Raw genomic sequence first — 26,377 nt, 5'->3', positions numbered from 1 at the left:
CGGTTTTTTTGGTGGGATTTTTTGGTTTGTTTTTGGGGTTTTTTTGAGTTGTGCGTGGAGTTTTTTTATTTTTTGTCTTTTTTTCCCCCTTTTATTTTGTCTTGCACAATTGTCCCTTGAACCTCCCCAACATGGGCTGTGCTGCTCAGTCAGCCTTTCGGGAGATGTCCTTGAGGGGGAATTAATCATTGACTTGATAGCTGGCAGAAGACAAAATAATTTTAATCTTACACATTGTGGCACCAGAAAAGGCAGAGCCAAAGGGAATTTCATCTAGAGGACTTGGGGGCTCCATGTCTCTGGGTGGGCATGGACATTGCAAATGTGTAGGTCCACAGGGAGGACTCCAGCTTTTAGGTGACCTAAAAAAGGGCTGATTTAACTCATTGCTGAGCCAGCAGCTCAAAATCTTTGAGTGCACACAGAAAAGGCTGGAGATGGCTGCATTCCTCTGCAAACCACAGCCACAGCCCACTCAAAATTTGGGGATTTCTACACTACAGGAGTCTTCCCTCCCTTGCACAAACATTTGATTCTCACCTGACATTAGCAATGTCCTGTCCTTTTGTCAATGGTATAATACAGCTGTGTGGGCCTATGTTCTTAGACCAGAGTGGCTCTGATGTAACTTCATCACCTTTTCTCGCAACTTTTTTAAAATCAGCCACTTCCATATACACCCAGTACTTAGGAGGAGGAAAACTGAATTTTCTTACATCATCTGTAGGGTTTGTGCAGGGCCTAACACATCTGACTTGGCCAGAAAGAGGGATTTAATCAATAAAAGACAGGCTGCCTTCTTTTTTCATCTTTATTTAGGAAAATTTCAACCAAAATCTTTAGATACTTGAAAAATAGTGATTTAAGGTCTATTAGTCATGTCAAGGAAGAAAGTCAAGTACTCAGGCTACTGCAAATACTTATTTTGGAGTTAGTATTAATCCTCTCCTTAGATACCAGTTCTTCCTACCTGAGGAGGCAGGTGCTACTGAAAATAGTGACTCTGTTCTTCTTGTTTCTTTGGTCAGTCCAACTAGGTGAGTGTTTTGGCAGGAATGTTCCTCTGTGGCAGCTGAGTCAGTGTACCCCAACACAGGCAATCATGGGCCCACAGCCAGGCAGGACTAATGAACTTTGTGCTAATGCCCTTTTCCCCCATCTGCCAAAGGTGAGCTGCTTAACTCCAGATTCAGATAGCTTTTCTGACTTCCTCATGCCGTGCATTATGAAAGAAGCAGTGTAAACCAAGTGATCCCTTTCCTTAACCACCCTTTCAAGCAGACAACAAACCTGCTTCCCCAGAGCTATTTTCAGTCATGACACCTGGGGCAGGAATGGACAGCCCACAGTCACACACACTGACTCAGTTTTCAAGTGTTTCCCTGCTCAGTGACTTTGCTGTTTGCCACAGCAAACACACCTCCTAATTGACTTTTAACATATTTGTAACAAATGGCAGTGCAAGGACCAGCGTGTGGCTGGTCTCAGAGCTGCTGTCAGGATGTGTCGCTTTCCCTCTGCTCCTGCCTCTCATTGAAGTATTTCCTCTGCTCCTGTATGGCTTGCTCCAGCAGGGCCACATTCATCCCTTCCACGCAGGTCAATATTCGTGCTTTTACCACAGGACTGGGAGTTTCTGGAGAAAGGAAAACAGACAGAGCAGCTTGGAGACAGAGAGTTCCCTCAGGCAACATATGACTCAAGCTGGGCAAATAATCATAGCCTGAGAACTTCAGGAGACCAGTCCTGCCACTGATGTGAGCAGCAGGAGCAGCTTAATTCAGTGATGTGCTTTCCCTCTGCCTTGATGGCTACAAAATGCTGGTCACTGACACTGCACTCCCCTTGCACTGGGGAACAGTACCAGTGCCTGCCATCTGTCTTCTTTGTGGCTGGATGCATTTTGGTTTTCCCTGGCTGAAAAGCAGCAGTGATGGGTCTGAGCTCATTTTTGAACGCCCCTGTGCAGACAAGAGGGCTTAGAAGAGGCTCAAAGCTGGCTACAATCAACAGTTCATTGGTGGCATTCAAGTGGCAACATGGAGCTGCACAGAAGGGGCCAAACCTCAGTGACCAAGCCTTAGTGACACAGCCACTATCTCAGTCTGCTCCCCTTCCACCCCTGCAAAATGGGGCCAACTCCTTCCTAGGCTGGGATGACCAAAATAACAACTTTCTAAAGGAATTTTGCAGCAGTGGCTTAGCAGGTCACTCTCCAGAGGCCACCTGAAGTGTGGCTTTCCATATGCCACTGAGGACTTCTGTGGCATGAATGTAAATGCTTTTTATCAGGTGTGGCCAAGATAACAAAGAATTTCCTTCACCATCCCATGGCTCAGCTCAGATCAACTTCCCACGCAAAGCACCAAGCAGCTGGAACACAGGGCACCCCAGGAAAGGACAAGAGGGTGCCTTGCATGACACAGTCTGCCTGCATTCCTCACATGTCTGAGGGCAGGGATAATATATTATTAGAGCCTTTCAAGGATGGCAAAGACCAACCCAGTCACTTGCAATGGGGTATTGCTGCAGTGTGCCACATTTGGGGTGAAGACAGTCAGTGTGGTGGCTGGCAGTGATGCCAGAAGGCTTTTTAGCATAGGTTTCACAAGCTCAGCAATGTGGCCGAAATGCTTCCTGTTTCTAAAAAAATCTGTGCCAGAGGACCAGATTTTCAGCAAGAGAAGGGTGGCTTTTCTCATGGTCAGCAGGGACAGACAGGCTGCTCCTACCTTGAATCACACATGTGCTGGAGGAGCTGCATAAGAGGAGCCTTGGTGCAGGCTACCCTCGGTGACTCAGGGAGCCCCAAAAGAGCTGATGCACCCTGAAGAGCAGCAAAGGGCACCAGTTCCCAGAGCATTTACCTTCCCTGTGTTCAGCCTCTCCGAGGACCATGTAGGAAGATCCCACTTGGGCTTGGAATGGCTCCACAAACTTGGTGTCAACACAGACCTGGTACTGAGCCGAGTTGTGCTGCGTGGTGAGAATGGCTTCAGACCGGGCCAGGTCATAGCGGCATAACCTGGGAATGATCAATTTGGGAAGCTCAGCTGTGCAGAAATCCGATTACAAACCAAAAGGGTGTGCTCAGTCAGTGAAGGAAAGGCCTGGCCTGCAAGGAGAGCAGGGTACCCTTCTCACCTGCCAAATGTCCTCAGTGTCTTCCCCTCAGGGACTGAGCTGTTGATCTCCCACGGGAAGTAATAGACACCAGCACTTGGCAGCATCTAACACAATGGCTGACCTGCAGTAAAACACAAGGTCTGACTCCATGCTTCTTCAGTACCTGATCGAAACCCCTAAGCGATACTGCCCTTCAACTCCTTCCTTGCCCAGGTTCCACCATCCAGGGAGCTGTAAGAGCTTCACAGCTTCCCTGCTGAGTCCTGATGCAGCTCACTGCATGTGCCAAGCCTAGGGCATCCTGGCGCAGAGGAGCTGCAGAGTCCCACACAACCCAGCATGAACTACAGGCAGCTCACCAGGTCCTCTGGGTCTCCTCCAGGCTATGGATGAGTTGAGAAAGGTTCAGGAAGTGGGGAGAATGGTGACTGAGCAGCTCAGGGATGTGGCATAGCCTCATCTGCTGGGGTGACAGAATACAATGCAGCAAGACTTAAGGAATGATCCCAAGCCTGTTCCCTTACTGCAACATAAAAAAGTGCTGGCAGTGTCTGATCCTGCAGCTGGAGAACAATAAACTGGATCCAAGCCAGCCTAGTTTCATCAGAAGTCTGGCAGGGTTTAGCAGACAGCGAGGAGTAAGAAGGATTAATTCCAAGGCAAGGCTCAGGTGGGACCTCCTGGGAGTGCCTGTGGTGGAGCAGGGCTGGCACAGGCAAGTCAGCCACAGCACAGAGCACACAGAAAGTCAGGAACGCAAAGCAGCTTCAGCAAAGTTCTAACCCTGCCCAGTCAATGCCACAGCCCGGCTCCTGACTGTGCCCTGAAGTGGTTTTTTTTGGCATCATTTTCCTTCTGATCTCCCTTGCAGGCTGCCTGTGTTTGGAATGTTTCCACGCTTAATTTACAGCTTTTCCTCTTAACTTCTTTTTTTCTTTTTTGCCTCTCTGTGGGAGACCCCAAGAGCTGCACAACAGCCCAGGCAGGGACTCCTGCCACTCACACAAGTAAGTCCATCACTGGGCATTCCAGGACCCCCAACACTGCTTACTCAGCAGAGGGGACACTCAGATGATACACGTGCTCTGGCTTTAATGCTTGATGTCCCTTGCCTGCCCCATGCATTGCTCACGGTGTTGCTACCTTGCAAAACGCCCCACGGAGGAGTCTGTGGGAGGCTGGGGAAACCAGGGCGCTCCTGGCTTACCCCATCCCTGCACATGCCTCCCTCTCGGCCTGCTGCTCCACTGTCCCATTCCAGGCTGCGGACACCCAGACCGCGCTGGAAAACCCCTCTGGCAGGGTCCCAACCCACCTCCTCGCCCTCTGCAGCTCCGTGCATCCCCGCTGCACCTAACATTGAAAAAGCAGCGGCAATTCTGCACCTCCAGAAGGACAAAGGCTGCCCTGTACCGCTCGGGTTTTGCTCCTGTATCCCACTGCGCAGCAAGGTGGATCAGCCAGGGATGCAAGACGCTCAGTGTGCATTTAATGCAATTTTAAAAGTACGTAGTCACTTGGGTTGTACAAGCCATACCCCAATCACTACAAACTCTGTGCCCACCCAGTGTGCTACCTAATGCATGCGCCAGCTCCACTGCAGGACCTGGTACAGATTTATGGCAGGCCCAGCCCAAGCGCAGCCCCTTACACGCAGATGCACAGCACTATCCAACACCGCATCTAACGCGTGCACAAACGCAGCCCGCTAACAGCGCTTAATGAGCTGCTTATTTAATTAGCTACTCCATGCTGATGCCGCGTGTGCCGGGCACTCTCCCAGCGCCGCTCCACGCACACCGCAGCGCGATTTACGGCACCGCTCCCGGCACGAGTGAACGCCCCCTCACCGCTCCGCCATCGCCTCTGCGGGAAGGGCGGGCACGGGCAGCGACCCGCGTGCTCACGAACCACGTGGCGTCGCGGGAGTGACGTCACGCGGGGGCGGGGCCGGCGCAGCGGGGACGGGAACGACTCGGGGTCGGGTTCGGGACTGACATCGGGATCGGGCAGAGCCGCCGCCGCCGCCGCGATGTCGGTGAACGCAGACCTGCGGAGGGAGCGCGCCGCCGCCACCTTCCAGCCCGAGCTGCTCACCCACATCCTAGACGGCGGCCCTGAGCGCACCCGCCGCCGCAAGGAGATCGGTGAGGGAGGGCCCGGGCCACGGGGACGGGGAGAGACAGCCCCGGTCAGGGCTCGGAGGGGCAGGAGGGTATGCGGGGTGGGAAGGGGAGAGGCTGCGTGGTGAGGAGACCCAGGGAGGGCGGGATACAGGGCGGGGGTAACGGGGTGAGGAGGCGCGAAGTTGTGAGGGGGTCGTGGGGCGGGAGAGGGTGGGGAGGAGCTTTTGTGGAGAGGGAAGACCCCAAGGAGGGGAGAAAGCTGCGAGGAGAGGGTTTGCAGGCACAGGGTCAGCGTAAAGGAAGGGGTTAGAGAGGAACGGGAGCTGCGTTACGTCCCTGATCCCCCTCTTCTCCCCGGAGCGGTTGTGGGGTGGCCCTGACAGAGCAGTGTCCTTTTACTTCTCTGTTTCCCCTTCCTCCAGAGGGTCAGAGGCGGCTTCTCATGGGCTCTGTCCCCTCCTTTTTCCTTCCTAGCATGCTCTTGCCCAACAGTCCAAATGTCATCTGTTTGTCAACCGGCACGATGTGGTTATGAGAGATTAATGAGCTACTTCCAGGCTCTTCCCTGGGCTGGGACTGTCAGAGGCTGCTGTTGTGTAACTTGTGCCAAAGGGGGGACACAGAAAGTCTGTGCTCTCCGGGCACCTTGTTTTCCAGTTGGCACAGGGGGAATATTGACTGTGCCCTTCTGCTGGAGTTGCGTGGGGTTCAGAGTTCACAAGGCTTGCCTGAGCCTCGGAGGCTGTTGCTGAGGGGCCTGCTGGTCTTACATCAGTGAATTGCCCTCCTGCCAAGTCCAGAGTACTTTGAACTGTCAATGGGGTTTATGTGTGCAATGAGATGCCAGCAGCTCTCAAAGAGCTTTGATTTCATTCTCATTTCGTTAACTTCTAATTTTATTTTCAATTTTTTGATACCCCTACCTTGAGATAGACCGGTAAAATGCTGGGTCGTTGCTCACCCCCTGCTGACGTTTGTGGAAACTGAGCTTGTTTTCCTCTTCTGTTCTGTCCCCAGAGGCCTTAGTTCTTAATGACCCTGACTTCCAGCATGAGGATTTGAACTTCCTGTCCCGTAGCCAACGCTATGAACAAGCCATCAGGAAGAGCTCCTTGATGGTGATGAAGTTAAGGGAATATGGAATTGCAGATCCCGATGAGATCTACTGGTTTAAAAGGTACCTAAAAAGATCCAGAGTTTGCTTCTGGTACTTCAGTCATCACCAAAGATTGTGCTTTTTTCTGTATAAAAGCCCACTCAAGTCTGGCTTCAGTGAATTTCAGATGAAACCCTGAATTCCTGAATGTTGTGTTTTCTTAGTGTTTTTTTAAATGAGAAATGCAACATTAACAATGATATGCTGTTCTGTACGTGTGGTGCAGAAACTAAAAAACAGAACTTGATGTCAGATTTTTTTTTCCCAAAAGGAATAAAAAAATCATACTGAATTACTTTGAATCTGAATAGATCTGATGAGTTTGCAGCTTCTAATGAAATCTCTAAAAGCTGATTGCTTCACTATGCACTTAGACCCAATAAAGTCACATTGCAGAGATACTTGAAACTATTCCAAGATGGTTTATAAGTTCTTGTGTATCACTGTCTGTTCTGGCTCCCTCCTCTAAGCTCCAGAGGTTCTCTTTGACCCAGAGGCTTTTTGTTGTACCTGACCTTTGGTTTAGCTGATAGTACCACCTTTGGATCAAGTTAATGAAAATAAGACTGTCTTTACATCTGAGTTTTCATTCCTTCCAGAAGAAATTAGAACTGAGTTCCAGATTTTGATGCATTTCTCCCCCTAATTCTGTTAAACTCTTTCTGATTTAATTAAACAGAAACTGATAACAGAGAAGTTACACAGATCTAGAAATCTGTCATAATCCCATGGATATATCCTCTGGCACATTAAATAATGAACCAAAAGCCCCCTCTGACTGGTTTTTAGAAAAGCTTCATGGGCCCCAGGGCATGACCCTTGGCACTAGGAAATTGAAGTCCCTTGTCCACTGTGGTTTTACTTTCAGAGAAACTGGTCTGCACTGACCTGTGTCATGAAAGTTCTCATGGAGGTAATGTAAATAATTTGAAAATCATAATTGGTGGACAGTGATAACAGAGAACAAGTTCAGTGACAGTAGTAGATTATTCAGGTCCTGCACAGCCAAAGTTAATTTTTTTTTTCCCTACAAAAGGTTTATTGAAAGTGATGGGGAAGTTTCTTCATTTATTTATCTATTTCTACTGAGAAAATTCAGCAAAGTCTATCCAGTGTCTCAGATCGAAAATTTTAACAAATTTTCTGTCTTTTTGTAGCATTAGTGGCAATATTATATATAAACACACTTTTCTGAAGTAGTCAAATGAGAGATTCTAGTTTTGTCTTTCCATAAACTTACTTAGGAGTAAGCAATTCTTAAGTGAATGAAGGTGTAATAAATATTTCATACAGATACCAAATAGTACCTCCATATCTAACATGGCATGAATGGTCAGGTGACTAGTCAGAATTTACAGTCCAAAACCAACAAAAAGAATAAAGGCTTGCTTTTTTCCAAGGTAAAATCTAATTGCCACCACTCAGGATTTCAAAATATAATTGCAATAACTGTAGAGTGACTGTATTTGCCATTTTTAATTTATTTTATATACCATATTTATTCTGTAATAACTTGTACCAGAATGAAGAGCAGTGCATAAACTTTTTGCCTACAGGTGAAGTGTGTTTGGTTTAAGAACTGTACACTGTTGATATTCTGAAATTACTTCTTTACTATAATCTGGTGTTGGCAAGGGAGGATGTGGGCTTGCTGCTGCTTAAAAAATTGATTAAATGAAAGGATTTTTTGTTCATCCTTTGATTTCATTTGCATTTTAATATCTGTCCCCACTTTCCTACCTGCTGAGTGTCAAACATTTTTTAAATTTAGTGAACTGCACCCAACTGACAAAATCATGTTTATTTCTATCCCATATCCAAACATGCTAATTGGAAGTGACTTCATTAGTGTAAAAGCTGACCTGGAGAAAGTGTCTTTGGGCTTACTCATTTTTCCAAACTGAAAACTGAATGGATATGGTGTTGCAACATGCCTCAAATGAAGTTTATGAAATAGACTGACATCCTTGATTCAGATGTCAAGTTGTATTTATTGTGATTGACATTTCTACTTATGAAAGCTTAAGAAATTTTGTCAGTTATCCCCAAAAGGCAGGGACAGATTTACATATGCAATTTTAAATAATTTTTCCTGTAGCTTTCCTAAAGTGCCAGAACATCTCTAGGTAGCTTTGCACATGACTCACCAACTTTATAGCTTGATTTATGAGTAGGTGAGGAGAAATGCTGCTTCCTTCACTGCCCTGAAGATATACTTAAACAATTGCTGCTGCTGTGACATGTCCAAGTGAATGCTCCTCCTTCCTGTTTCCAAAGGGCTTTGTGGGACTCCAAATCATAAGAGGATCTATTAAATATACTTAATTGCTTTTCATGTAGTAATTCTTCTATGTCCACACTGCAGTTGCAGCTGTTGTGACTACAGCTTTGAAGGCCATCAGCCTAAAAGTGCCAATATTTCTGATATCTTTTACAGTCTTAACTGCAGCAAAATGTAAGTCAGCAGGAAAAATGGGAAATGTTTCTGCTGTAATGCTCCAATGCTCTTGGAAGAGAGGAAACTGCTCAGTTTTAATTCACCTCCAACTTTAATTAACTTTCATTGAGGAAAATGGGATTAAACAATTAAGTGAAAAACAGTTGAGACAGATTTGGTCATGGAAGAAGAGAAGATCTGAGAGCTGCTGGTCACCAGATGATTCCTGTGTTCATAAGCATTGCACGAGTGTGCACTTTCCCTGTTGGAATTTGTTCTTACATCTCTAAATTAGGATCTGGAGTAGCTTTGAGCAAACCAAAGTAGGAAAACTCTACTATGGGCCTTTCTTGCCACTGCTAAAATAATGCAGAGTGAACGAGTGTGGCTTGATCTTACTTTGATGAAGCTGGAACAGGAGTTTATTGCCATAGCAGTTGTTAGCCCAGCTCTGAAGCCTGGTTAGCACAGCTCAAACACAGCTCCTGCTCCTTCTCCCCTGGGATGACCCTTTGTGCTTGTCCTTGAGAGAGTAACTTCAAGAGCTGCCCAAAGCAGCGAAGTTTGCACATAGACTAATGTAAAGTAAATGCCCCTGTTCTGTGACCCAGTTCTGCAGCCTGAGGATGGCTTTGCAGCTGTTCCTGTAGCTTTGGAGCCTCTGAACACACAGGCTTTGCTTCTGCCATCTCTGTCTTGAGACAGTGACACACCTGTCACATAAGTGCCTTTTACTGTGTGGGTGGCACTGGCTGCTGTGAAATCTGGGAAGGTCTAAAATTGCCAAAGCACATATTACTACACAGCCTTCTCCCAGAAGTGGATATGGAGCTGCAGCCTCATTGGGACACTGGTTGTTGTTGTTGTAGCAAGGCTGACCTCAGAGCAGCTGGGCATTGATCAGATGGTCACTGCCACCATCGGTCTTGGAGCAGAGTATTTGAACTGTTACACACTGCAGCCTTTGGAGAACAGCCAGTCCAGGTGCTGGGAGTGTTGAAATTGTAATGGAAAGCAGTAAGAGTTCAGAGAAAGAAACAGAAGGGAAGAAAACCTGTTGTTCCTCCTTTCACAGCTGGTACCTCTTCTGTTTGCCCTGTGTCTTGAGGAAAACAGGATTCTCTCTCATTGTCATTCAAGTTGTTAAAAGGCACATTAAGAAAATCATCATTCTTCAGTGTGGAGTATGCAGAGATGAACAGTTTCTGCTGTCATTTCATTTTCAGCTTAGTTAATGCCAGAAGCTGTTAAAATGCTGCATGATGTGCTAGAGAAACATCATGGCCTCCTGACACAGGGGTGTTAAAGCATCCACTTGCAAAATGTCTGTTGTCTTCCTCCTGTCAGAAAAGGTAATAGTAATCATTAAATATCTGGCACTTCCAATGAAACTTCCTCATAGGCAGTGAAAGTTGCTGGTGGGACCTTTTAGAAGATTCTGGGATGTTTTCCTGGAGCATTATCTCAGTGTCTGACCTGATTTTTTTCTGACAGCAAAGCATGGGCACATTTTTCTCAAGTTCTTCCAATGACTGCTGAAAATGTGCAAAGACCCATTCGAATTCTTCCCAAGCCCTGACACTTCATGTTTCAAGGTCAAGCACTCATTTTCTCCCTGCAGATTTGCCCTTTTTGGGCCCAGGGAGTAGTGAACAATAATTGTGCTGCAGGAAGTGAGGAAGAAGAGGGTGCTGCTGTTGCTCTATAGGTCCTGGGCTAAAAGAATGACCTACTTAGAAAACCACAAGAGTGTTGAAAAGTTCTGACTTGATGTCCTTGCAGCATTTTTAAGCCCTTGGTCACCCTGAAAGCATCAGCTTTGGTGACATCTTCTGCTGTAGGCAAGAGAATATTTTTTGTGAAAGAACTGTGTTCCTCGACTCCAGGAACTTCAGACACTGTACCTGCACCCAACACCAGCTTAAAGCACAGTTCATACATTACTGGCCAGCATTAGATTGCTTGATTACAGTAGTTTTGCTCCTGGAAAAATCCATGGCTCATTTAGTCTTGTTCATTTAAAACAGGCAACCTGCAGTTCAGTGGTTGTCTCTCACTCTAAGGCCGGTTTTCACAGCCTGTACAGGAACTGCTGTTGAATTATCAATTATTTACTCTCTGCATGGTGCAAAATGTCAGTCATAAATGCTGCTGTATGGACAAGCTGTGTGCAAAACATCCCCTGTGGTATTTATGCAGAGGGCTCATTTTTTCCTCCTCTATGTTAGAGTTTAGATGGAATAAACATTTGTGTACAGTAGATTGAAGATGAAGGAACTGTTCAAGCTGCAGAAGGGAAGGTGTTTTAATTGAGAATGTGCTTTGCCTGGCATTGTGGCTACTAGATAATTAGAGTTTTCTTTCATGAAATAACTTTTGCTTTGGTGAAGCACTCCCAAAATGTCTGATCTTTCTTTTCATTCCCTCCAGCATTAGACTGTAATGGTAGTTTTAATTGAAGGTGAGTTCCAGATCTCACAACTGATAGAAGCAGCTGCAGGCAATACAGAGCTGGTCCGAAAAGAACTCAGTCACCAAAGAAACCTTTTCATTTTTAATATATATTTCTTCTAACTAATAATGCCCTAGTTGTAGGCTACCAGCAGCAGTGGGATTTATTCCCACAAAGCCTGAGAGATGGAGGAGAATATATTTTGGTTTTCATGTCCTTAGTTTCAAGTTCCTCATGAACCTTTGTAGAATAATATTTTTTCTAGTTACATAGCAACAACAGGATTCATGGGGTGAAGAAGATGCCTGGAAGAAGCATCTGTTTCCCCATTAGCATTGCTTCTGATGCCTCCACATTTGGAGGTTGTTTGTGGGACAAAAAAAAAAAAGGTTGAATGAGGCAAAGAGATCATTTATCTTATGCTCCAATTGGAGAAAAGCCTTTCAGTTCATGGTAACAGTAAGACTGAGATCCAGATCCCTCTATTTCTCTCCTGTAGAACATGCTTGGGCAATTTTCCTGAACCTTTGGGTCTCCACTTCAGCATGTTTCACAAAACCATAGAGACCCAAACGTCTGCTGCTCAGAAGGAGAAGTGGCTGCCCCTGGTCCGTGGAGTCAAGATAATTGGCACCTACGCCCAAACCGAAATGGGACATGGTTAGTTCCCTTCAGGGATCAATGGGTAACCTCTCTTCTCTAACTCCAGTGGGTAAATTGTTCATGTTCCCCGGGTCAGTCTGAAAGGGGGAAAGGTTAAATTCATCAGTTAATGGTTGATGTCTGTAGCCAGACAGCCGCCTCATTTCACATCCTGACAATCCCAGGATTCCTTTGGTCTTTTCCAGAATGCACCTCTTAGCTGATCTCTGCATTGGCAGTTGTTAGCTTTGTTTTGAAATGAGGAGGTTGTTCTAAGCCCTGAGAATCTGAATTTCACTTGAACTAGTTGACTGTGTCAATGAACAGTACTGTGGTTTTTACTTTTGCCTGATTTTGGGATACGTATGCCAGAGCCCTCAGTGCATGGCTGGCCTGCAGAAATAGGTCAGGAGCATTCCTACAGGAGCAGTGGAGCACGGTGAGATTGTGAGTTTGGGGTTGAAAGTCAGGTATGCTTTGCCCCAGGCACTTTTCTTCCGATGCTGCTGCACTGCAGCTGTACAGCTTCCTGGAAAGGTCTTGTTTACAAAGAAAAAAACCATCCTACTCCTGCTGTTGTTGAAAGCAACTTTCACTGCTTCAAATGGAAGAACATTTAATGGATAAAAAAAACAGTCTTTTAGCCCAGAACTTGGAATTGTGGCTGTTAAGTACCAGCAAGAATAGTTAACAAACAGAGACTCCAGTGCTTGTGCTGCCATCTGAAGTGGGAAAGCCTGAGGCGTCAAGTCTGGACACTGCTGGATGGCAATGCCAGCTGCCTGGTTCTTCAGTTACAGCTGCTGAAACATTTGTAGAAGACTCAGTGGAAGAAACCCTGTCCTCTGTCCTGCTCAACAAACCCAGCTCAACACCAAAAGCTGAGAGAGAACTGAATGGCAACAATCAGTGCCTGCTGGCCTTATTTGCTTTCTCACACCAGCTGCTTGAAATCAGTCACATCCACACTGCAGTGATTAGTTTTACTTCTGATTTCACATTAGATCATTGCACTCTCTTGCCTGGTGATGGTTGATTTCCTTATAGTTCTCATGTTGTTTCATGGTTAAATTGGTATTTTGACACTAAATGGAATACAATGAAGTAGATATGCTTTCCATGCTGAATAATTAAAATGCAAATATTTGGCATGCCTGCTGTGAATGTTGAGTATCTGATATTTCATCAGTGAAGCTGCTGCAGTAATTGTCCCTCAGCTTTGCTTAATTTAATCCTGATATTTAAATTTTGGTGATGGGAAGCAGACCTCTGGATTATTGAACTGAACTCTGGCCTGGATGGGTATTTACTCAATTTTATCTTGGTGACTATATGTGTGATAGCCTGTGTTGATTTTAACCTCTTTCATAGTGAAGTCGTCTCCTCTCTCTCTCTCTCAAAAAAAAAAAAAAAAAATCAAAGAAAAAAACACAAATAGCACAGGGCTGAAAATGAAAAAAGGAGCAGTGAAAAAGTAAAAATATTGTGTTTATAACTACTGCTGGTAAATAAGGATTTTCTTCTTTTTTTTTTTTTCATCACTCTTTGGCTGTCAGCTGTAGCTGTTCAGTACTTCTCACCTTTACTGAACTCACTTAAAATCTGGTATTCCTGGTAGGCCATTAGTCCCCTGTTGGGCTTGGTCACTGTGCAGTCAGAAAGCTTAGAATACCTTGCTGCTGGTTTATTAGATAGTTGAATTTATTTATAGGAGTCTGAGAATATCAAAAACCAGTTCTTAGGAAGGCCTAGGGACAGAACTAGTTCATATTAATGTGTATTTAGAGAACACAAGGATGCATTGTTTCCACTTCACTAAGAATGTCAGATGAGTTTGAGCCAAGCTCAGACCAGTGCTCTTTCCATAATGCATATCATTTAAATATATATATTCCTGTTAAAGTCCAATGAGATTTATTTCATACATAAAGGAGCCAGATGGAGGTACTTGTCCCCAGTCTATCACCACTATTTTAATACTTGAAGCTGTCAATATTTTAAGATTTAATGATGAATTAATTCTTTATATTGAAAAACCTAATAGACAACTTAATTACCTCACAGTGGTGCTTGACAGAATGTGGAGAAAAAGTAATTCTACTGAAATATGTTTAATTGGAGATAATTTGTGCTGGTGATTTACAAATTCAAAACTGTTGGCTTTCTTCCCAAGTTGTTCATGTGTAACTTCGACTTACACATACAGAGCACTGTCCTTTTAAGAAAGTTCTTTAAAATAGCAGAAGTTGAAGGGAGTTGATTTGAAATACCATGTACACTAATTGTGTCTGATATTTAATTTAAAAAAATTAGAGTACATAGTACAGCCAGTTAGGATTTGTCTTTTTTAAAAAAAAATCAAGTTTGTTGAAAACCTAACTTGTTTAGCTGGATAAACTGGGACTTTCACCTGGTTCTACCTTCAAAACATGTTAAAAAAAAAAAAAAAAGAAAAAGTGGACTTTCTGTATTTGGTTAAAAGCACACTGCATTTAGCCACATCACATCTCCAACAAACTGATATTCTCAACTGACTGCCTCAGCCCATTGAACTTAGGGATGCTCTGATGTTCAAACCAGAAGGTCTGGTCCATCTTTTGGTTTGGATTCATCCTTTTTTTAAATCAATCACAGCGCATCAAAAATAGGGGGATGTTGCAGATGCACTTTCTGCAAGATTACAAGGAAATGCACTGCAGCATGTTTATGTCAAAGTGAGTGCAATTTCTTATTACTCAGCCTGAGAAAAGGACAGTGCTCTGGCTCTCTGAAATACACTTGCTGAATTCTGACACATGAATCATTTTTTTTTCCTTTTTGTCTCTTCCTGAATCTCCACCATGAATCCTCATGCTTGCTTCCCTCCCATAACATTCCCTTCACGCTCCCATCCCATGACAATTCTTCACAGCTTTGTTCACCGCGGACGGCCTGAGCCTCTGGACCTTCACCTGGGCATGTTCCTCCCCACTCTTCTCACCCAGGCCACCCCAGAGCAGCAGGATCGCTTCTTCATGCCTGCCTGGAACCTGGAGATCATTGGCACTTATGCCCAGACTGAAATGGGCCATGGTACAGTACATTCAGTAAATGCTCTTTCTAAGAATGCCTTTGTGTGCCGAGGATTCCCGTGCCTGGGTAGAGCAGTGTGTGTGTGTGTCCCACGGTTTTCCACAGCCTGCTGTGGTTGTAGGGAAAAGTGGACAGCCTCTGCAAGGGTTAATAGAGCCTTATGCCATGTGCTGCTTCCCTCTTCCTCTGAAGGGAGGGTTGGATGTCTGTAGCTCTATAACTGAGCACCTGGGTGCTCCTTGTGCCATTCAAACCGGTATCATTACTGCCCGTCACTGGTGCTGTCACTTTGGTGGCATCTGTTCATTTTACCCTTGCTATTCTTTCTGGCTGGAGTTCTGCATTAATGTTCAGTGTAAAGACAAAAGGACAGAGCTTTGAGGTAGTGAAAGAGATGCCAAAAAATTTAGAGTTGCTTGTTCACCTCAGGATTAACCTTGGATCAGATGGATCAGGGTTAACTTGGCTCCAATGCTCATGTTCTGTGGGGAGCTTTTTCCCCTTAGTTCACTCCCATGTGTTCTTTTTAACTGACTGTGAAATGTGTTGGGCTTTTTGAGTTCTCTGTCTCATGTTGACTTTGTTTTTTGTTGCTATTCCTTTGCTTTCAAGCTTTGAAATGGATTTTGATAACTCCAGCAGTATTGTGATTGCAACACTTCTAATTTAAGTTTCAAAGGGAGGATATTCTGCCTTGGGAAACTTTAATTTTGGTCATCTCAGAGTTGCAGATGAGAATTATTTTCTAAAAATGAGTGGGATTCACCTTTGTGTTGAAGGGAAATGTAGAGACTGTGTGAAGCATAAAGTAACTGCAAGTCTGAGGAGAATCTCTTGGAACTAGTGAGGTTTGAAGATCCTTTGCCAGCAAAGTCTGTGTTGAGCTGCCTGTGGAAGTCTGCCATTACCTCCATGCTTTGGGAACATGGTTGCTGCAAGGTGATCTCCTTTTTCCTGCTGGAGCTCTTGTCCTGCCCTGTCAGTCCAGACTCTCAGGAGTGTTCACAGCTTGTCTAGTTTAAGCAAGTAGGCCTGGTGATTTTGGGAGTTTTTAAAGCATACAGGGGCAGTGCCACTGCTCTGAGACGTGTGTGGGAAGTGAAGCATTGGGAGCAGAAGACAAAGACTGTTCCTGGAATTATCTCCATCTTTATGCAGTCTCTTCATCTACCTGCATCAGTACCTGGCATACACATGCCATTACTTGCTCTCTTGGAGCTATGGATGATCTCTTCTGGGAGATCAGCTCGATCAAGTGAGGAGAATGTAGGCTTGATGAGGGAATGGAGAGAGGATGGGCACTGTTTATTTCATCTTGTGGCTGAGAACTGGATGGTTTTATTTTGCAATTTAATCAGATTGCATTTTAGTGAAATTCAGGTGAGTGTGTTCCTGTGGAACATTTTGAATGAGAAAGGGCTTCTGGTGTGTGATAGCAAAGAGGTGTCAGATTGGAGGTGCTTGGAAAACTAGTCTTAGATCACCGGGGAAAAAAATCAATGTTTTCTGAGAATTGGCGGTCCCAGAATGTGGTCTGTCCCTCACTTGTTCTTCCTTTATTTGTTGATATTTAGCTTTTTTTATACATATGGCCTAAAAGCAAAATTAAAATTCAAACATTACTACTGGAGTTCCACTTTCCATTACCCAGTTCTGTCCTTGTCTCTGCTTTGTGACTGCCTTCCTGCCAAAACAACGTGTTTGCTTGTTTCCAGGGACTCATCTTCGGGGCCTGGAAACGACAGCCACTTATGACCCCTCTACACAGGAGTTCATCCTCAACAGCCCCACTGTCACCTCCATTAAGTGGTGGCCAGGTGGACGTAAGTGTGTCTAAGTCTGGAAGATGTATGGAAAAACTCAGGGAGGTGATTCTGTGTGTGTTATATCTGGAGAGTGATGACTGAAAGTTGATCCGAAGAGTTGGCTGAAAGCCAGTCACTCTTGCATGACAAGCAGATTTATCAGAGCCTGCTAAACATTGTGTGCTCTGGACTGTTGCTCAGAACCATTCACACTGTGGATTTGGTGTAATTTTTGATTGCTTGTGTCAAATTATTTATCGTTCCTTCAGCTTCACTGGCGGGTGTGCCAAGGAGTCAGTGTTTTATAGTCAAGAAAATTGTGTTGTGCAACTTCCATTGACTTGAGTAACATTTTGTCATAGATCTGTAGAATTGGGGTGACAGCCAGTGGGGTCAGTCTGATTTTCTAGTGCACGATGTGGTGAGGTTATCTCAGAAGAAAGACTCTGTGTGTGAGTGTGTCTGACTGTGTTTCTGTGCTGAGTCCTGCTCCCCTTGCAGTTGGGAAGACGTCGAACCACGCCATCGTCCTGGCTCAGCTCTACACCCAGGGCCAGTGCAAAGGCCTGCACGCCTTCATTGTCCCCATCCGGCAGCTGGGCACACATGAACCTCTGCCAGGTACAGATGCACACTCAGGGAGTACATTGCATCTCTCTCTCTGACTTTATACAGCTGCTGTGTCTTGTTAAAGTCCATGGCTTATTTCATTAGTGAATCCAGCTGGTAGATCACATGGCTTAAATGAGTTTCTTATGACTGAACTACCACTAAATCATCTTTCCTACCAGGCCTTCAATGTGAAGTTTAGTTTGGGATTTGATTCTGCCCCAGTGAAGTTTAATTTAGAATTTGATTCTGCCCCAGTGTGTCCCAGCTATGCATCCCACAAGCAGCACACCCTGCTTTCTGATAGGGGAAGAGGAACTTTCATCACTTTAGCTGGAAGTGAGCTGGATGAACTTTAGAGACAGCTCCTGTAGTGAGTGGATAGTAGGGCTGCATGGAAATTATGAAGATTCCCATGTTTTGATAGCCAGTTGTTGTGGTTTAACTTGTCAGGCAGCTAAACACACACAGCCATTCCCTCCACACAGAGGGATGGGGGAAAGAGTTGTGAAAAAGGTAAAATTTGTAGGCTGAGATAAAGACAATTTAATAGGACAGAAAAGGAAGGAAAAATAACAATAATAACAGTAACAACAACAACAACAATAATAATAGTAGAATATGCAGAGCAGGTGATCACTGTGTGATTGCTCAGCACCAGCTGACTGATGCCCAGCCAGTCCCTGAGCAGGGAGCTGTCATCTCTCCCAGCTGGCTTCACCCAGTTTTATTGTTCAGCATGATGCCACATGGTGGGGAATATCCCTTTGTCCAGCTGGGATCAGCTGTCCTGGCTGTGTCACCTGCCAGCTTCTTGTGTCCCCCCAGCCTCACACTGTTGGGGCAGTGTGGAAATTGAAAAGTCCTTGATCTGATGCAAGTGTTACTCAGCAGCAACTGAACCATCAGTGTGTTATCAACGTTGTTCTTGTGCTAAATCAGGAACACAGCAATGTACCAGCCACTGGGAAGATAATTTCACTCTATCCCAGCCAAAACCAGGACACCACTTTCCATCAAAGAGATTAAAGTCCCTGTTAACTCTTACTCAAAATACTGCTAGGACTTGCTAGAAAACTAACCAGTCTTCTTATTGGAGAAGGCTTGAACCTCTTGTGTGCTGTTTAGTTCCTATTTCTTAATGCAAGTGTCTTTGTCTGTGGCAGGTATTACAGTGGGTGACATTGGCCCCAAATTTGGCTATGATGAAATGGATAATGGCTACCTGAAAATGGACAACTTCCGAATTCCTCGGGAAAACATGCTGATGAAATATGCCCAGGTAAAGCAGGGAGCTTCAGCATCTGCTGTGAGAAATGGGCACGCTGAGTGCTCCTGTGAGCTTGAGTACTGCACCAAAGGGATTGTGGGTGGCTTGTAAATGCTGCTTGATGAGTTTTGAGTGTGAACACGTGAAAGGGAGGAAACTTCACAAATCAACAGGCTGTATTTTTTTTTTTTTAATCTTTTATTTTTTGGCAGGTTGAACCAGATGGCACCTATGTGAAACCAGTCAGTGACAAGCTGACCTATGGGACCATGGTGTTCATCCGTTCCCTCATCGTGGGTGACTCTGCTCGCTCGCTGTCCCGGGCCTGCACCATCGCCATCCGCTACAGCGCCGTCAGACACCAGTCTGAGCTGAAGCCAGGGTGGGTGCAGGAGACCCAGAGCAGCCTAAACTGCTGAGGGAAAATTCTGAAGTACTGGGAGGAATGGCAGCCGTGGCTCATGTTTGCTTTGGCACTCAATGTGGTTTCAAAACACTGTTTGTCCTGGGGAGTGCATAATCTTTCATTCTTGGAATGTCCTCCCCTCCAGAGGCTTTTGCTGGATAGTCTTAGAGAGTCTGGCTTGATATGGATGGTGAATTTACTTAGAGTAGGGATAATTGGGATTTCTGCAGCAGGTTGCTACCACTGACATGCTAACTCATCTGTGTTTTGCTCTAGGGAACCAGAACCGCAGATCCTGGATTATCAGACCCAGCAATACAAACTCTTTCCTCTCCTGGCAACAGCATATGCCTTCCACTTTGTGGGAGCCTACATAAAGGACACCTATCATCGTATCAGTGGGGACATCAGCACGGGGGACCTCAGTGAGCTGCCAGAGGTACTGTGTCCTCTGGAAACCAGAGTGTTGGTTGAATTTGTGTGAGGTTTCTTTACAGCATGGAAAAAGAGGCATTGAACCTTTTTGGCATTCACTCATGAGATGTCTTCTACTTCTGTAGTTTCAGAAGCCCTCCAGTCCAGAATATGCTGGTGACATTTATTTGCTCTATTAATTTAGCACTTTATAAAAAACAGGGAGTAATGCACAGTGAGAAAGCTACTGAGAATATATTTTTATTCAAAAGATGCATTTCCAGGAATGATGGAGTACTGTTTGGGAGTTAAGACTGGTCTCGTGCTTGTGCTGTAACTTCTTAATTGTTCTTCCAGGTGCCTGGGGTAGAATAGGTGTGTTGATCAAAGTATCAGTACTATACTGAGGGGTTAGGGCTGTAAAATGTTGTTTTCTGTTAAGGTTTGTGACAGTGGGCAGCTGAAAACAGTCTTGTACATAAAATGTGTAGGGGCAGAAAGAATGGTATACTTAAAGTAAGTCTTTCCATGTACAAGGGTTTTCATATAAATATTTGGCTTAGGAAAGAGTTCCTTCAAGAAAAACAAAAACCTGTGGAACAGCACAAGAATGGTGTTGACTTCACTTTTCTTCTTCTAGGAGTTGCAGTCCTTAACATGTATGTGTGCAAGCTAAGACTGGAAAATAAACCTGGCTTTGCTGTTTCCCCTCAGCTGCACGCCCTGACAGCGGGGCTGAAGGCGTTCACCTCCTGGACTGCCAATGCTGGCATTGAGGAGTGTCGGATGGCGTGCGGCGGGCACGGCTACTCCCGCTGCAGCGGCATTCCTGACATCTATGTCACCTTCACCCCGTCCTGCACCTATGAGGGGGAGAACACTGTCATGATGCTGCAGACTGCTAGGTATGGGAGCTCTGCACAGGCATATTCCAGCCTCTCCTCATGGTCCTTGTGGCTGGAGTTGGTACCAAAAGGGTTAATTCGATTTCTGCTATGTCTGTGTAACTTTGAGCAGAGAAACAAGGCTCACAGAATCCGCTATCCCAGGAAGGACAGTTGGGAGATAAGGGGGAGACATCTGGCTTAGGAATGCAGCTACAGCCAAAACAAGGACTCAGTCTGGGAATGTGGGGAGGGGTTTATGGTAATGAATTAATTATAATATGCATGTAGTGACTGTATGTAAGCAACACACTTGTAAAAAATCGCATGGACACAAGGAGGAGCTACCCCTGTGCATCCAGACCCCTGTAATAAATTATGCCCTTCTTAACACTAAATTGGTGTTGAGGAGTCTTTTATTTCAGGAGTCAGTGAATTTGGTGACAAAGTAATGAGCAGAAGTGTCTGTATTAGCACAAAACTGGAGTCATGTTCCTGTCCACTTTTTTGACAGATAAACTTTCTGGCCTGAGCCTCAGTGAGATTACTTTTGTCCATTCAAATAGCTCATGAGTAAGAGCTGCCATCTGCTGTCTCTATTTTCAGGTTCCTTATGAAAAGCTACACCCAGGTGACCTCTGGACAGCAGGTCAGTGGCATGGTGTCCTACCTGAACGACCTCCCCAGGCAGCGCATCCAGCCCCAGCACGTGGCTGCCAGGACCGTCACCGTGAGGATCAATGACCCCACCAGCTTGGTGGAGGCCTACAAGTCACGTGCTGCCCGGTGAGCTCACACTGACTGGGCTGAGCCAAGAAAAACTGGGTGAGGTGGTGGTGATGACTGCCCTGTTTGTGCTGGGTTCTCGAGGCGTGGCTGGCGAAGCTTTGATCCGTGTGTTGCTTTCAGGAAGTGACACACTTTACTGAGTAGGGGTCAGGGTTAAGGGCTTTGAGGCTGCTCATAGCCTGGTTACTCTGCTCCCCAGTCCTTTGGGATGTATCTTTTTCTTATTTATATGTAAAGTATATTCAAACTTACAAATACCAAACTACTCAGAGATCTCCCTGGAGAGAAACAATCCTGATATTAAAGTTCTTTGTGAGGGAAGTGGGAGAGTAGAACAGACTTGTGAGTAGTATTGAAGCACCACGTGTGCTCTCAGAAGTCCTCTTACCCCTCTGTAGCTGTGTTGTAGCTGCAGCAGTGATTACTGGTGTTATAGAGGTACAGCTTGTCACTCCAGTCACTGTCTTCACTCACGGCACAAGAGAAGAATTCTGAGCTCATGTGCCATGACTTTTATGAATTCAGTGTATGTCATCCTGTTAATGTGGTGTTATTATTTAAACTGTTTTTCTTCCTCATGTGAAACAGGCTTGTAGAATCTGCAGCAAAGAATCTGCAAACTGAGCTGACCCACAGAAAGAGCAAGGAGGATGCCTGGAACAGAACTTCTGTTGATCTTGTGCGGGCATCAGAGGTCAGTGATGTGCCTGCTAAAGAAACGTGCTGTGACAGCTCCTCATCTTTCTGTGTCCCTGACTGACCCTCTTTGGTTCCTGCAGGCCCACTGTCACTACGTGGTGGTGAAGCTGTTCACAGCCAAGCTGGCCGAGGTCAGTGACGCCGCCGTGCGTGCGGTCCTGACCGAGCTGTGCCTCCTGTACGCCCTGTTCGGCATCAGCAGGAACGCAGGCGACTTCCTGCAGGTCGGTGCCTTCCTCCAGCACTCCAGCTCCCTGAAGCCAGGTTCACTGCTTGCAAATGGGCTTTAAATGCCAGGCTGTATGGATGTTAGAGGTGTAAGTTCTTGGCTGTTGGCTGCCAGAGGGTCATTCGCACTGCAGGTCTGCTGGAAGGCTCTTGTTGGGAATTCCCTTGTGATAAATGGAAACCAGGCGTGTGCCAGGGTTTAGCTGAAATGGTTTCCGGTTGGTGACCAGCTGCTGTGTGTTAAAAAACAAGGAATTAGTAAAGGAGCTGTATTTAGATGTGCTCCACAGGTAATATCCCTGAAAGGGGATCTTGTGCTCCAAATTCTAACCTATCCTTCAGTAATAGCTTTACACTGCCAGGCATTGCTTTTTGTCTCTTCATTCTGTCAGTTTGAGCAGCAGTGTTTTGTTTGCTCTTCAGACAGACACAATATGTTTTGTCTTTCCATTTTCCTCTTTCCTGCTTACTAAAAATTTCTCTGAAGCAAGGCACAGTTTAATACCCTTATATGCATATTCTCCAAGGCTGCTGCAGTTAACTTACAGGTACTCACAGAGTGAGTCTCCCATTAATAGCTGGGCAGTATGGAGGGCATCTCCTTCTGCTTGTGCACTGTGGCAAATTGCCAATTTAACTACTTAGAAAACTGAACTGCTGCATTTTTGTGTGTGGGAAAGCTGACCTGTGTGAGACCTTGGGGAAGGGAAGGATTTGTGACTTGTGTGATCCTTGTTTCCCCTCTCAAGGCGGGTATCTTGACCAGTGCCCAAATAACCCAAGTGAACCAACACGTGAAGGAGCTCCTGGCTGTCATTCGTCCCAATGCAGTGGCACTGGTGGACTCCTTTGACTTCCATGATGTCCATCTGGGGTCTGTGCTCGGCCGCTACGACGGCAACGTCTATGAGAACATGTTTGAGTGGGCAAAGAAATCCCCATTGAACAAAACACAGGTAAAGAAAACTCTCTTCTTTTTCTCACATGACCAGAGAAATAACTCACTTTAGGGTTGTTAATTCTGCTCCAGTGATCTCAGCAGGTAACTGAGGAAGGGGGGAGAAAAGTCACAAGTAGTAATGGACCAAAACTAACAACTTACTTTCAGTTTGCTCTCTGTAGTTTTCTCTCCCAGGTGTACCTTGCATTCAACCCTGTGGGATCTCTTGAGCTTCTCAGTTGAGGCAGGAAATGGTGCACTCCACAGAGAAACAACTGAAGTATCTCAGTGAATTCAAAAGCAATTATCACTTGCTGTTGATTCTGCTTAGTGACAGTAGCTGTGGAAGCCTTGCCCATTTTCTGGCAAATCTTCCACTCTTCAGGCCGTAGCAGTGAGTGGAGGAGAAAATAAACTGCTCCCCTGTAGTACTTGGGTGTCAGATGTTGTATATCTGGCCTAGGATTGGAGCTGCAGCTGAGCTAAAATAAACTGAAGTGTCCCTGCTCCATCAGCTAGAATGGTAAATTCTGGCTGGTGCCTTTATTTGATGTCAAATAAAGATACAGTCTGCCCTCATCAAATAAAGGCACTTGTCTCCTGGTGCCTTTATTTGATGAGGGCAGACTGTATCTCCTACAATGGGCTGCCAGAGACTGCAGCTGGAGTTAAATCCCACCAGTTTGCTCAGTGTTCTGTACCTCTGAAGTCACTGGGGCTTAGGAGCTTCATTATAGCCCCTTAGGAAACCTGTACCAGTTTTCTTGTAATTAAAATGCCAGACAAGTGTATGGCTGTACATTTTTCATTTCTTTCTTAAAAGAAAGGTAGTGGGCAGGCTGTTTTTTATATCCTCATGCTTTCTATCATGTAGACCCTGAAATATAGAAGTTATCTGGCTGTTCTTAAATCTCCCAAGTGCCTCTTATTCAAATATTCTTAGTATACAAACAGACTGCAAGAGGTGAGGAAGGAAGACTATTTCAAAGATCAAACCTGACCTTGTAACCTCTGTCTTGTTGTCTTGCAGGTTCATGAATCTTTCCACAAACACCTGAAGCCAATGCAAGCCAAGCTGTGAAGCCTGCAGGTTTTTTAAAATGCACTCTTGCCCTGCCCTGAAAAGTGGGTGTTTGCATCCTTCCTTCAGGCACCTAAATCAAACCTTTGAATCCTGTAGCTGTAGGACAGTGAATAATTGTAGCCTTTCTTTCCTCTTTTAGCTGAGGAGGTGTTTGGGGAGAGTTCGTAGGGATTGATGCCTGTTTTTAAAGTGCAATTATAATGGTAAAATTAACCTTTTAAAAATCTGGGAAAGCTTTATGGATTTATACAAGGATTGCTTTTGTGAAGCTGCTAACTAGAGAGAAGTTCCTGTCAAATGGAAAAGGTGGCAGGGCTTCACTATGATGTAGTTGACAGCCCTCAGGCAGTAGCTTCTGATGAGCAGTTATGACCTCCCCTCAAAAAAAGCATCAGTGTCTTGATTTTTAAATTTTTTTGGTTTTTTTTTTAAGATTAGCCCCACCTCTCTCCTCATTTGGCAAATGTTTGTGCTGTGTGAAGCCTCCTGCAGAGCTCTGTGCATGTGAGTTTGCGTGTGGCACTGTTTTCCTGATGGGTCTGGGAAGTAAATACCCATCCTTCTCTGGAGCTCTGCTTCAGGCCTCTTTCCAGAAGAAATCCTCATGTTTCCTTTGTTTTCCTTCTTCCACTGCCCTGCACAAACTCCTTTTTCCTTTGTGCCAGCTCTTGGTTAATAGGAGGTCAAAGGAGAACATAGTGATGCTGCTCTGAGGATAAAACCAACTCATAGTAATCAGCTGGGTGTGATGACAGAAGTTCTGCCCTCTTTTCACTCTTAGCATTTTCTAGCACTATCTCAAAGCACTTTACAAACGTTACTTATGTTGATTTGGTAGGGAAAAAAGCACATGTAGTGGTAAAAACTGCAAATTTGACCTGGAATGATGAAGCCAGTATTGGAGGGCAGAAATCAGTTGACCAACATCCTCAGGTCTTCTGATTTTTCTGGGATGTTGTCCTGGTTTTTAAAGGCATTTGTCAAGAAAATGACAATCCCAAGTGAAGTGTCCAGATTTTTGTTATTTTTCCTACCCATGCATTTCCAAGGAGCTTTCTCTGATTTGCTTAATTTTGTTTTGATACCGACTTGGGCCTTGCACGGTGCTGTCTGATGGAACAGGAAGAATTCAGCTTGGAGGAGAACATCCTGCTGCCCAGGGAAATCAGTGCAACAACTGCAACCAAGCAAAATCATTGCTGCTTTTCCACACCAGTAACTCTGTCCAGTTTTCACACTTGAGAAGGGCAACTCTGAGCTTAAAATGGTAAAAACTTCAGGATGAATTCAGATCCTGCAGTTCTGAGGCAACACCTGAGAAGCTGCTTCTCTGCAGCTCTAGGCTCTGTTAGTCTCTAATTTTGAATCAGTTTTCTGGCACTAACAATGATCAGACACAAGGTTTGGCTCCACGTGCAGTAGCTGAACAGAAAGAAATGTTTAATTTTAAATAAACTAATCAAACTTGTCTTTTGGTTGCCGAGTGTTTCAGGTCCCGTGGAAGTTCAGGATACCAGAGTAGGCTGAGGGATCTGCCTTCCCTGTGTCCAGTGGAACAGGCTGCTGGCCTGGGGAGGGGGGATGGAGGTGAAAAGGTTAAAAACATGCTAATGAGAACAGCACTAGCTATGTACAGATCTAATAAATTACAAAAATGTGTTTTCAGACAAAATGTCTTTCTTTTCACACACTGCCTTCAGTGGATCTCATGTAAATGAATGGGAATGAAGTATTCAGAAGACCTCAAATTAGTTGGATTTTGGTGTTTTATATAGTGTGATTTCCGTGGTTCTGCTCTGCGGTGTTGTTGGGCAGCCAGGCCCATCCCATGGGCATGCCTGTCCCATCCCAGGGGATCCAGGCTCTCCTGCTGCCCCAGCCCCAGGGGAAGCACAGCTGTGGCGTTTGCTCGGTGTCACTGCAGCCCCAACAGCAGCAAAGGCTGATCAGTGCCCACAGCAAGGTCTGACCATGGGCCTGGGCAGCAGCAGCCTCAATTCACAGAAGTTGTTTTCCATTCATTTTTTGAGAAATGGAAAGAGAGAGAAGGAGAGTTGGTTTCCATTTCATATTTTGGTGTATTGGGAAACACTTCCTTACTGTTGGTGAGGATTTTGTGCACTTGTTACCTTGCTGTGGTTGGTGACAATGCCTGAATGCCACAACCTGGCGTGGTTTGCTGTGTCTCGGGGTCAGCAAACAGTGTTTAAACTCTGCCCTGCAGCCTCACCCATCCTT

General features: G+C 45.3%; 2 protein-coding genes across 3 annotated transcripts; one reads left to right on the top strand and one right to left on the bottom strand.

Moving 5' to 3' along the window:
• Positions 1–886: 886 nt before the first annotated feature.
• Positions 887–4,985, bottom strand: TEN1 (TEN1 subunit of CST complex). Its single transcript, XM_084218580.1, has 5 exons — positions 4,925–4,985; positions 3,486–3,586; positions 3,145–3,247; positions 2,868–3,025; positions 887–1,636 (listed from the first exon to the last, which is right to left on the bottom strand). The coding sequence occupies exons 3-5, from the start codon at positions 3,228–3,230 to the stop codon at positions 1,497–1,499; spliced, it is 384 nt and encodes a 127-aa protein (XP_084074706.1). The 5' UTR covers positions 3,231–3,247; positions 3,486–3,586; positions 4,925–4,985; the 3' UTR covers positions 887–1,496.
• A 94-nt stretch (positions 4,986–5,079) lies between these two features.
• Positions 5,080–25,607, top strand: ACOX1 (acyl-CoA oxidase 1). Of its 2 annotated transcripts, none has more exons than XM_084218699.1 (14): positions 5,080–5,273; positions 6,270–6,429; positions 14,851–15,011; positions 16,727–16,834; positions 17,318–17,437; positions 18,592–18,707; positions 18,908–19,077; positions 19,378–19,540; positions 20,230–20,420; positions 21,006–21,185; positions 21,777–21,882; positions 21,968–22,111; positions 22,865–23,071; positions 24,086–25,607. In XM_084218699.1, the coding sequence occupies exons 1-14, from the start codon at positions 5,159–5,161 to the stop codon at positions 24,134–24,136; spliced, it is 1,992 nt and encodes a 663-aa protein (XP_084074825.1). In that variant the 5' UTR covers positions 5,080–5,158; the 3' UTR covers positions 24,137–25,607. The 2 variants fall into 2 exon arrangements, with proteins under 2 accessions (XP_084074825.1, XP_084074826.1); XM_084218700.1 differs by lacking the exon at positions 14,851–15,011 and adding an exon at positions 11,797–11,957.
• The last annotated feature ends 770 nt before the right edge of the window (positions 25,608–26,377 follow it).

This window comes from Fringilla coelebs (assembly GCF_963513975.1).
Source record: "Fringilla coelebs genome assembly, chromosome: 19".
NCBI lineage: Eukaryota > Metazoa > Chordata > Aves > Passeriformes > Fringillidae > Fringilla > Fringilla coelebs.
The sequence above is the reverse complement of the archived record's forward strand: the minus strand, read 5'-3'. Positions and strand labels throughout refer to the sequence as shown.

Excerpts from the sequence above, each read along its gene's own strand:
- TEN1 (XM_084218580.1), bottom strand. The coding sequence starts at position 3,230 with ATGCTGCCAAGTGCTGGTGTCTATTACTTCCCGTGGGAGATCAACAGC. Across the intron at positions 3,026-3,144 it reads ACACTGAGGACATTTGGCAG|GTTATGCCGCTATGACCTGG; the intron begins GTGAGAAGGGTA and ends GATCATTCCCAG. Across the intron at positions 1,637-2,867 it reads AGAGGCTGAACACAGGGAAG|AAACTCCCAGTCCTGTGGTA; the intron begins GTAAATGCTCTG and ends TCCTTTCTCCAG.
- ACOX1 (XM_084218699.1), top strand. The coding sequence starts at position 5,159 with ATGTCGGTGAACGCAGACCTGCGGAGGGAGCGCGCCGCCGCCACCTTC. Across the intron at positions 17,438-18,591 it reads CACACATGAACCTCTGCCAG|GTATTACAGTGGGTGACATT; the intron begins GTACAGATGCAC and ends TGTCTGTGGCAG. Across the intron at positions 18,708-18,907 it reads TGCTGATGAAATATGCCCAG|GTTGAACCAGATGGCACCTA; the intron begins GTAAAGCAGGGA and ends ATTTTTTGGCAG.